This window comes from Lutra lutra, chromosome 1 (assembly GCF_902655055.1).
Source record: "Lutra lutra chromosome 1, mLutLut1.2, whole genome shotgun sequence".
In the NCBI taxonomy this organism is placed as follows: Eukaryota; Metazoa; Chordata; class Mammalia; order Carnivora; family Mustelidae; genus Lutra; species Lutra lutra.
In genome coordinates this window covers 193,084,064-193,095,627 of record NC_062278.1, presented here as the reverse complement: position 1 = coordinate 193,095,627, position 11,564 = coordinate 193,084,064, and the positions used below count along the sequence as shown (strand labels likewise).

The 11,564-nt window shown below is 42.1% G+C and overlaps 1 protein-coding gene across 25 annotated transcripts in view; it reads right to left on the bottom strand.

The window, feature by feature from the left end:
* Window positions 1-813: 813 nt before the first annotated feature.
* The window catches only part of CADPS (calcium dependent secretion activator), a 477,655-nt gene continuing 466,904 nt past the window's right edge, over window positions 814-11,564 (bottom strand). For all 25 annotated transcript variants that reach the window (XM_047690232.1, XM_047690260.1, XM_047690359.1 and 22 more), the window contains 2 exons: window positions 5,391-5,495; window positions 814-2,034 (listed from right to left, as the gene is read on the bottom strand). In XM_047690232.1, the coding sequence (XP_047546188.1) occupies window positions 1,855-2,034; window positions 5,391-5,495 (285 nt within the window). In that variant the 3' untranslated portion in view covers window positions 814-1,854. The remainder of the gene's footprint in view (window positions 2,035-5,390; window positions 5,496-11,564) is intronic.

The window sequence follows — 11,564 nt, the reverse complement described above, 5'->3', positions numbered from 1 at the left end:
CTCTGCCCTTGTGGTGGTTGTGAGATTTGAATGAGGTATTACATACAGAATGCCTGGTACAGAATAGTTGCTCAATAAATGGGAGTTATCCTTGTCATCCTACTAAGGGCAGGAAGTACTGTTGATTTGTACCTGCAGACCTCAAGGATTAAAGAGAGTAGGATGTACTCTTCAGAGGGGTTGACTGGTAGAAAACAACTGGTGTACCTGGTCCTACTGATGAATTTGTCATGTCTCTAAAACCTCGGTCAGCCCCAAGGAAAGGTCAGCTTGGTTTAGTGACAGATGCAAGTAAAACAGGTAAGTTTGCAAAACGTTTGAGTTGTTTCACATGGAGGTGATTATTTTGCCGACAAGAAATGGGGAGCAAGAAGAGTGCTCCATATCTTAGAGAATCTTGAAAGATGCTTTAACAAATATATAAGAATCATATATAATTGGCACACGCTTTGTTTGAATGCAAACACTGCTGTTAAAGTAGTGCTTAAAAACAGTTTGTTGGCCTTCTTTTCGTACAGGAGAACATTTCTCTCGTTTACACTACTCTCTTGCTTAGCAGACCCTTATTTATCCTATGATGCAAGCGTAATCTGCCCAACATGTCCAAATGCCCACCGTTCTGAATCAATGAAGTCTGAATTAGTGGGACTTCTGGCTGCCTCTTGTGGAGACAAACATTTGAAAACCACCCCTCCACCAGTTTCAAGGACACAACCTCTTCCCTGCTCTTGCTCTCCTCTACCCACTTTGTGTGTGTTTCAGTTCTGGCTTTCAAAAGAGACAGAGTAAGAAAGACTCAGAAGTGTATTCTTAGGACATTTGAGTAGTTATTTATTGAGAAGCCACAGTTTTCCACACCTTCATAACTGTAGGCTTTATATAAGGCAAAAGCAAGATGGATCCACTACCTTACACAGAAAGAAATAGCTCTGCAGAGGACCCCGGGGTCATGCAGTTACAGATCAAAATGCAATGTACATGACAGATATAAAAAACAGTGTGGAACAAAATAATTTAAATTATGGTTACAATCTACTCAAGGAAATACCCATATCTTATTATAAACACATTTATAGTCTAGGGTTGTAATTTAAATATTCAGGTTTTTTACATACATGGTTATTGAAACATAAAAGCAAAACGTCACGTTTATTAGGATCAACTTTGACAGAAGACGGTTATTCTGAACTGTGCTTTGTGTTAACTCATGATAGGATCGCGCTTGCCGTGGCAAATGAGAGCATCAATCCATTGGTGTGTAGCTGTCCTTTTCTGGCTAACTATACGGATCAATGAGAGGATGAGTTAACAAGGAAACCAGGGGTTCATGTTTTCATTTCAGGCGAACACAAAGAACCAAAAGTTGGTTGCCGGAGACTTGCCTTTTGTTTTCCAAAAAACAAAGCAGATATATGTGTCTTGATTAAATTAATCCATTGTACTCATTGAAATAACTCTCATCCACGTAATGTGAAACAAGGAAGTACAATACTTGGTACACTCGCCCTCACATCCATTTACCGTCAATGCATACACAGTACATTAATGAAGCATCATTTAACTTTGCTGAGAACAGGAACACACCTAGCAGTTGGACTATGTATTTTCCATGAACAGTATTTAAAGAATGGTGCTCCATATTGCTTGTAAACATATAGACATGGGATCAGGAAATCAGTGGGGTCAAAGGTCATTTGCTAATCTTGGTACGACATAGCTAAAATGGCAATTGTATTGGTAAACATCTCATGGGCATGGTAGTTGACAGAAAATTCCCTAATGGGGTTAACTAACAGACTAAGGACATGCATTGATTACAGGACTCTGTCCTAAAGGACTCCAGGCCCTAGCATTCTAGTCGTCTTCCTCGTCTTCTTCATCGCTGTCCTTCATGCTGATCCCCTGCAGGCCCCCACCCTCGCTCACTGATGCCGTGGCTTCCTCCACAGTGAGCCGGTTCCGGATGGTTTCGTACGTCTTGCTGTTTAAGGTCGAGTCCAGGACCCCTTGCAATCGGAAATCTCTATAGGTTTTCTAAGGAGGGAAAAGATCAGTGATAAGAGAGGTCTCATCTCCATGAAGAGAGGGAAAGGACACAAAGCACTTGTGGGTGTGAGAACACTGACCTTCGGCTAAGTGTCTCACTTTATGCATTGTCAAATGAAAAGCCACCATGCTCAGATTTCACTCATACTGAACACTGAGATTCACCGAATGACAGAATATGAGAAATTGTAGCAGGATAAACTGTATTAGCTGAGACAAAGCAAAGAACATAAGCTTGTTTATTCAATTCCATAAAGGGAAATGTTTCATGATTGTTTTGATTCTCTCTCTCTCTCTCTTTCTTTTTTTTTTTTTTTTGGTCTGGTTCTTTCTCTTAGGTTAGTGTATTATAAGATGATAGACTGTGTAAAGGGCCATAACACATAAAAATGGATCAACTGATGACAGTATTTTGCGATTTCCTTTGCAGTCTGGTCTTTAATATTTTTGAGGCTCATAACTGCATATCCCTCTGTCTCATTCAGGAGATAGACATATGTATGTTGGTATATGAAACCTAGTATGGGCAGCAACAACTATGGGGAAGATGGAGCGCTAATGCTTCATCAATATGTCACAGACATGTGATTCATTTCTTATCTCTCCGGGAAAGAAATATATCTATTCCGTTCACAACTTCATGGTCTTGGGGAAGAAATTTGGCTCATTTTCAAGAACAATGGCTTGGTATTACTGTACCACAAATTCTTTCTTTGTTCCTTCAGGCGATTTCTCTCGGATTTCCTGAGTTATTCCAGGGACTGGTTTTTTTTGTTGTTGTTGTTGTTTTTTTTTTTTTTTCTAGAAATCGCTTAGCGTTAATTGAACATGACCAGAAGCATCTGGCTGTTGTCTACTTCTTAACATTTTTTTGGAAAAAGGTCTCTCTCTAACAACTTTTCTCATCACACTGCATATCATTTCAGCTACTGATTCTGCTGTGTGTTTTTTATATTGATACAGGACACTTGCTAAAGGGGCATGGGAAGGAATGTTAACATACTTCAGTGCATTCCCATTGTGACTTCTGTTTCTTGTCGTCCATCTAATGCAACCACAGTTTCAACAATCACAATGTCAACCCCTCGTGAAGGTCCCATGTCATAATGACTGCAGAGTTAACTAGTGAATGCAGTTCAGCTCAGTGAAGTCCAATATCAAATTATGGATATGATGATCACGTGTCCCCTTTACACCTGTTGTCTCAGCATGATTAATCACGGCACCTTCTTTCCTTTGTAAAAGCAATCTGATTTTGGCACTAAGTTAACAGGTCCTCTTAATTATGGATGAAACTGCAAGGCTCTCCTAGGTAGTAGCTAGATAGCTACCTGACTTGTCTTCACCTTGATGGGAAAGGGTAGGAGGCTTAGTAAATTCTGGGCATGGTACAGACCAGATATCCAGAAGATTAACTTGATTTTTTCGTACTTTTCAATCAGTTGTTCTGTTTCCACTTAAGATAATATAACTGGTGCCAGAGTGTGATGGGAAAAAGAAAGGTAGAAATCACTTGAGGATTCTCCTCTTTATTCAAATTCCAGAGCAGTAGTCCCCAACTCAACTCTAACTGCCTGCAGACAGGGACCATATCTAGTCATTTAAAAATTTTCCATCTTGAAATATACGGTGAGGGCCTCAACTAATATTTATCCCGTGTTGGACGAGTGAATAAATGCTTGCTGAAGGAAGGAAGGAAGGGAGGGAGGGAAAGAATGGAGGAATGAAGAGAATGGATGTGGAAGCAGGAAAGCAAACCAGCTGTCTTTGGAAGTTTGCCTCAGGGAAGGAGACCTCTGGCTAATGGGCTTGGTGAAGAGTGGCACACTCTGCTTCATACCTGTGTGTTGGGACACTAGTTAGGCTGAGCCCATCCCCGCAAAAGTGAAGGGAGCTCTTTTGCCAGTGACACTTCTGTCCCTTCTCTGTGGTTCATGTCTGTGTTTTTTTTTGGCAGAAGGCTAAGAATAAACCTCTCTCAGACTTACATTTTTTCCTTAATGAAATATTGCTAGTTCCAATATTCCCAACATAGATCTAGAAATAGCAGTAATGGGAAGATATATATTTTAAAATCTTAAAATTAACGTCTTCTTTTCATGTCCACCCAGTAAGTGTCAAACAAACAAATCCCGCCCCCCCCTCAAAAGAAGAGTGTTTATTCCCAGGAAATGGAATTGAAGTGCTCAGGCAATGGCTGGTGAGCTTGCTTTAAGGAACTGAAATTTTAAAAATATGAAAATTAGGCTGGGTCTATGGTCCGAGTGCATACATTTCTTTTTTAAGATCTGCAATACACGGCTGTCTGTAACCTTCCCTGTGCAGACGCTTTGTGAGATCAAATGCAGATGATAATAATTCTCTTTAATTACACTCAACAGAACAGTAATTGGTTTTAAGTCAGCACTGGGGTAGAGGAGCACCTTCAATGAAATGGTGCTAATCCTAAAGAGACTAAGAAATGGGGTGGGGGCGGGGGGATGGAGGGGGTAGGGGGTAGAGACAGGGTGCGGCGGGGGGGACTTCTGGCAAACCGTTAAGACATAGAAATTCAGCTACGTTTTGTTGTTAAAATGTTTTTAAAGACACTTTCTACTTTGAAGATTTTTGCATCACGAATGTTTTAAAACCCTCTATGGTAAAGCATCAAATGGAAACTGAAATGATCAAAAACGTATTTACCCCCTTCTGTGATCTTATTATTTCATGTAAACCACTGAGATTTCACGCTGAAATAATTATCATTAGTCCAAGGCACACACACAAGAACAGGGAAAAAAGCTACTTTCAGGGTATGTTATCTCACCTTTGTGATCCTTTCCATTTGATTGTATACACGCATTGTAAGAGAAACTACTTCAATTAACTATGAGAACAATATTGATTTGCATCCTGATAATGATCACAGGACATATTTAGAAATAGCTGGAGGTAAATATTTCTATTACATTAATTGTGGCAAAATTTTATTTAATTAAACCATAAATGAAATTGGTAATTATGTGATTAGCATAATGGTACCCAAACCAGCTTTTGAAAGTCTAATGCACAGGGCACGAAGGCCCCTGCAGTATTTTTGCATGATAGATATGTAAAGTATTTTTCCGGCCTGGATAAAATATCAAATTCCTTTTTGTTAATTTTTCCTTTGATGTCTGAGTAATGAATTAACCACGCATCCCGAAGTGATTTCATAGGTTTTTCTTGCACGGGATGCTGCTTTAGAAATCATCTTGTTTTATATGTAAGCCAATATCTTTTGTGTTAAGGAAGTTCTGCAGCTGGACAATGAAATGTATTTCAGTGAGTTGTTTGCAAAGAAGAATAATTATTTTTTCTTTTACCTTTACCATCCTAATTAGTGTTTTCAACTGATAAATGTGAAGCTGTAAGTCCATCCGGTCCGTCAACCAGGTGCAGATCACGTTCATGGAGCTGTTGTACCATTGCTGAAAAAAGAGACAAAAGTTCTCCAGCCAACACATCACGAAGCGTTTGCAGAGGAGAGAGGAAGCAAGACCATGTTTGAGCACCTGTTCTGTTCCGAGGAGAGACTAAACGGTTAAAGGGAATTTGAGAGCAGAAATAAATTGTGAACATTAGTTGACACAAAAATGCCATGGTACCCGGTCAGCCTAAAAAGAGATGGGTTTGGACTTTGAACGTAAGACAGAACTCTTAAATAAAGTCTTTTAAAAAAAAAAAAAAAAAAAAAAAAAAAAAAAAGGGGCGCCTGGGTGGCTCAGTGGGTTGGGCCACTGCCTTCGGCTCGGGTCATGATCTCAGGGTCCTGGGATCGAGTCCCACATCGGGCTCTCTGCTCAGCAGGAAGCCTGCTTCTCTCTCTCTCTGCCTGCCTCTCCGTCTACTTGTGATCTCTCTCTGTCAAATAAATAAATAAAGTCTTTTAAAAAAAAAAAAAAAAAAAAAAAAAAAAAGACAGAACTCTTCCACGATCAACATCTCTTACACAATCAATACATCTAGACCACTTTGGCTCTTCTGATTCTCCTTTTTGTTGGTCAGTTTTACTCTGTTGAGAGTCAAGTCACTGCTTATTTCCTAATGCCACTGTTTTAGATGCCCAGGGGATGGGGCTTTCTCTGCGGGACAAACTGATGTCACCTGCTACTTACCGTTTGAAAAATCCAGACCCTGTCTGCAGAGGACAATGCTGGGAATTGGGCTGAGAGCCCTATGAATTGAGGGTAAAACGTACCTTCCTTTACCCTCCTGGGGGCACTGGGATAGAGACAAGGAAGAAGGTTTTTCTTTAAGGGCCAAATCATACTCTGGGGCAGCTTCTGTGCCCTTACGTCGGCTGTGCAATCTGTTTTAATCTTAACACCAAAAAATTATGGAAGATGGAAGAAAAAAACCATCTACAAATGAGCTCATTTCAAGCTGTTGAAATCATACTTCCCCTTAAGGGGGTTAAATTTTGCTTCTTGTCTGTGAAAAATGCTTGAAGCTGTGTCACTTTAGACTGCCACCCCTGTGGTGCAGGAAGTCTCTGGTGCGGTATGATTTTGCAGTACTGCTCATATATTCATAAATCTCACTCGGAGACATATGAACAGTGTTAGGAAGTGTCAGTATGAAAAAAAAAATCTAATCTTTTAAACTTCACCAGGTTTCATTACGCATTGCCGCTTATACCAAACAATTTACAAATAAAATGAAAAGGTGTGGATGGACCTATATATTTATTTATGGGGCATCTATGTGAACTGTGCACAGAAGAGATGCAAGAAAAAAAGAGTGGTTAGAGAATCGAGATGATGCCTCCTCTCGTGCTAACCAGCACGCACGCACACGTGCACACGTGCGCACACGCACACGCACACACATTGCACACCAGTGGGGATTTGAAAAGCATAAATAAAAACATGTTTCTGATGGTAACTCCACCCTTTCTCACCTAAAGATCATCCAAAATCAGTTTATGCCTAACACTCACAGTTTTTCTGAAGCCTTGTTTCTGACTTAATTTCTTTAAAAAAAAATTAATTTGGGTTTTTACTTGCAAGGTAGAACTGCCAAGTTTCACCTTGTAAGAAACGACACAGTCTCAGCCATGGCGTTCAGAAGCCCTCTTTGCAATCTTTCATTTCTAGGCTCCTTCCTCATCAGAGCCAATTGTGGCTCTCCTTGGAGCCCAGCCGCAAACAGAGACCACACTACCCCAATCAAGGCGGCATTGCAGCCTCACAGCCAACTTCTGCTCTTTTAAAGATCATGGAGGCGAAACTGTCAGTTTTAGGAACCTTCTGTCCCTCCCCAGGGAGCAGGCGGGCTGGGGGGTGGGGAATTTTTTTCCCTGAGATTCACAGTTCACTCCATGTAGGAGGGGGTTTGCCCGGGTCAAGCTGCTTCAGGCATGGACAGGTTTTCCCCTCTAGGAGTGAGAACATTTTACTGAAACTTTTTTGGGGTGGGGTGGGGTGGGGGAGTGATTATTGGGGAGTGTTTTTGGCACCTCCTGCCTTGGGATTCTGGAGCTTTTGCTGTCACTGCATCTGGGTTTCCTAAGACAGGGTCTGGGGACGGAAATACCACTGGGTCACCGGTGTTCCTGCAGCTCTCCCTCACTCTTCGCAACTGCAGGCTCTCTTGTGTTCGCCCCAGCACTCAAATCCTGTTTGCTGGGCTTTTTCTAACATGCGGTAACATATTTCGAGAGTCACAAGCATCGGTCCCCCCTCGACCCCACCTCCTGGGGTTGGAAGATGACATGTCAAAGAACATGGGGGCCTCCTGGCCAAACCTACACACCCAGGGCCACATGACAGGTGCATCTCGGGGACACAAAAGAGGAATGTGGCACTCTGGCTTCTAGGCAGAGGTGGCATTTTGCTTTGGCTGTGACAACAGGCAAACCGGCGCTGGCTGATATCACTGCCAGCAAGCCTCGTGCAACATGCCTTTTTCTCTTTGCTGAGAGACGTGCCACCTTTCAGGGGAAAAAAAAAATAACGACCCCCCCCCCCCTTACTTTGTATAAGTAATTCCTATTCTTGCAAATGGCTTCTAGAGAGTAAAAAATAAAAACAAAAATAAAAAGGTAGGATACTCTGAATCTCTCTCTGCTGCGGGAAGGGTAGGGAGGTAGCAAATGCGTACAGCAATGGATTAGTGTATCACGCTTGCCGATTCCCACCCCAGGAGAATAAGAGAGCCCTGGAACATCCATGCCTTTCCTCCTGGATCTCACATCTAGCAAAAGAAGTGTAAAAAATGTATGATGCCCCATTGGCTACGCATTTCAAGAGGCAAAAGGGAGTAAGTCACTCCTTTCCAAACCTTATGCTCAGTAGATGAAATTGGAGGCACACAGCGCTAACTTGGATGCGGCACAGCGCTAACTTGGTTTTCCAGAAAGGCGCTTAAAGGCATTTGGGTGTCGGAGGAAGCAAGAGTCACTGTCTTCTAGAACTTTAAAATGTTAGAGGTGAAAAAGATCTTCCCTGTTAGTAGAGGAGGAAACAAAGGCCCAGAGAGGTGATGTGACTTGCCCAAGGTCACGCAGCTAGTGAGTCTATGGGTGGGTTTTTTTTTTTTAGGATTAGGCACTGCACTGAGAAAGCTGTTCATGGAATTACTCCTCCCTAGGAGGGGCTTAAGAGTATGCTGGTCGGGAGAGCTGAGCGTGTGCACCTCTTTCCAACTGCATACTCAGGATCTCGCATCGACAGCTAGAAATAGGCCTTAGTGGGAGTTTTTACACCATGGAAATTGGCAAACGCCAAAAACCACGGCATTCTCCCTCCCAGAAAGCCAGTTGTTAAACATTTACCAGCACATTACTGGGTATCTGGGTTGTTCCTGCTTGTTCTCATTTGGGGCTTATTATTCAGGTTTGCTTTATTTGAGACAGATGCTAACAAGGCAGATTTGTTAGGATTCTTCAAAACAGGAAATGAAACATTTTAAGGTCTCCCCATTTTGTTTTGTCTTGGGTGCAGATATGCCTTTTCCAGAAATATCCTAACACCTGGACACTAAAATTTTGAAAAATGCTCTCTAAACCCTAGGAAAAAAATTGTGAGCTCACAACCTGGACTAATTGTTTAAGTATAATCATGACTCCTTTGCTGGCCTCCCCTTTGTTCAGGAATATTAATTGGAAACTTCCTAAATAAGGTTACTTTAATCTTAAAAAAGCACTGGAGAAATAAAATCCCCAGTACCTGGGGCACCTTTAAAGTATTCTCTGGGGAGAGTTTGGTGAGGGTTCTGGAGCTGGAACCCAAAAGGATGCCCATCCAGAGGAAGTCCCTTGGAAAGCTGGGGACTTCTCCAGTAGTTGCAACCAGATCTGAAAGCTCTATTGAGGAGAAGCCGGAAGGCTGCTCTGAGACTCTGTCATTTAATCTTTCTTTCTTCCTCTCTACAGTGTAGTCCTTAAGAGCAGAGGCCTCACCTGTCTTTCCCCTCGCTTTGTGATCTTCAGCAAATTATTTACATTCTCAAAGATGCAGTTTCCTGATCAGAAAATGGGGATTAATCAGCCTTTTTCAGAGGCTTTCTGATGACCTAAGGAAGTTACGCTAGCAAGGCTCTCAGCCCCATACTGGGCACATAATAAGGCCCCGAGAAATGTGAGTTGCTGCCACCACCACCACCATTAACCACCGTCACCACTCACATCTTCATCACCATCACCATCACCTCTCTATTCTTTTTCTCGCTCTCTCTCTCACGCCAAGAAATGCCATAAAGCGGGGGAGGAAGATGTGCAAGTGACCAGAGAAAGGCATTTGGCTGTGGAGAATATGGCTCCTATCAGAATACCTCTGGAATTGCATGCATGAGTCTTACAGGACACGGACTAACTCTCAGCAATTCCATTGTAAAGTGTTTTGTGGTAGCTCACCACCCAAACCTAGACAACCATCCTGGGTGCATAAAGCAGATTTTAAACTACATTAGACCTAGACTTAATACTGGATGAAAAGGATTCAGACAAATAATGAGTGATTTTTTTCAAACTTCCTGTGCACAAGTTACAGCTTTAGCTTGGGTTGGCTACTTATTAGCTGGATAACCTTCAAACAAGATACTTAACTCTCTGACTCTCAGTCTCCTCTTGGAGGTTAATACCAGTACCTGCTTCATAGGATTACTGCGAGTATTAAAAAAGATAATTATGTAAAGTGCCCAGCAGAGTTACTCTCACATACTAAGCACTCAATAAAATTTAGCAACGGGGCGCCTTGGTGGTGGAGTTGGTTAAGCATCCAATTCTTAGTTTAGGCTTAGGTCATGGGTCTTGAGATCAAGCTCTGAGTGGCTCTCAGCGCGGAGTCTGCTCATCCTTCTCCCTCCCCCTCTGCCCCTCCCCCCAACTCACATTTGGTGCATGCACCCTCTCTCAAATAAAAATCTTTAAAAAAAAATAAATAAAATTAGCGACTATTATAATTATTCCCAAAAACATAAAGAGAGCCTTTTCAATATACAATGCAAAGAAATTTTCATGATTCATTTCTAGTAAGAGCTTTGACAGTTAATATGCAGATCTACTCAGGTAACACCTTGCGCCTTGTAAACACACTGACTTCATGCAGAGAAACCCTTATACATAACTCTCTCTTCCATAATATTGGGGTTCGCCATACCAGGATTAGGGTAAGGCTAGTGAGGCAGGATCTTGCAAATACAGGATCAGACATTGTCTTTTTTTTTTTTTTTTTTAAGATTTTACTTATTTATTTGACAGAGTGAGATCACAAGTAGGTGGGGGGGGATGGGGGGTGTGGGGGGTGGGGGGCTAGGGCACATAGAGGAAGCAGGCTCCCGGCTGAGCAAAGACCCGGATGTGGGACTTGATCCCAGAATTCCGGGATCATGACCTGACCCGAAGGCAGAGGCTTAACCCACTGAACCACCCATGGCACCCCAGGATCAGATATTGTCTTTAATTAGTATTCTGATATTTTGTTCATCCTGGATTATTTGCATCCATTTTGATTTTTTAAGGTGGTATTAAAAGATTATTGATCTTAATCACCATATTTTTTTGGTTTCCCCTTAAATTTTATAACTGAGAAGGGACTCATTCACCTCTACCTAATCCCAGCCCCAGGGCTCCCTGTTCCCTGGAAACTTGATCACTGGGAAGTGCTGCAGGATTGAGAGATAGGATGATGAATACTTCACACTTCACTAGACAATAGAGGGTTCACAGCAACTGGACTTCCACTTGGATTTGGAGATGCCCTAATCAGCCAGCAAGAGGGTGACTACAGGATGGCTGCTGCTCTCATGTCTTCTGCCACCAGAGCCACCTAGATGCATCTGAATTCCTCCATAGAGGAGGATCTGAGTTCTATTGTTAGTTCCTCTCTAAATATGTATTTCCTTTGAAACCCGCATTCCCTATCTTGATGTTAATTTGATGTCCTAAAGAGACCCGACTGTTAATGACTCATTTGTCTTCAGAGCAAACCGTGTATCACACATGAGCGGCAAAGACAGCAAGGAGTAGAGAGGGTAAGCAGAGAACAACTTGCGGT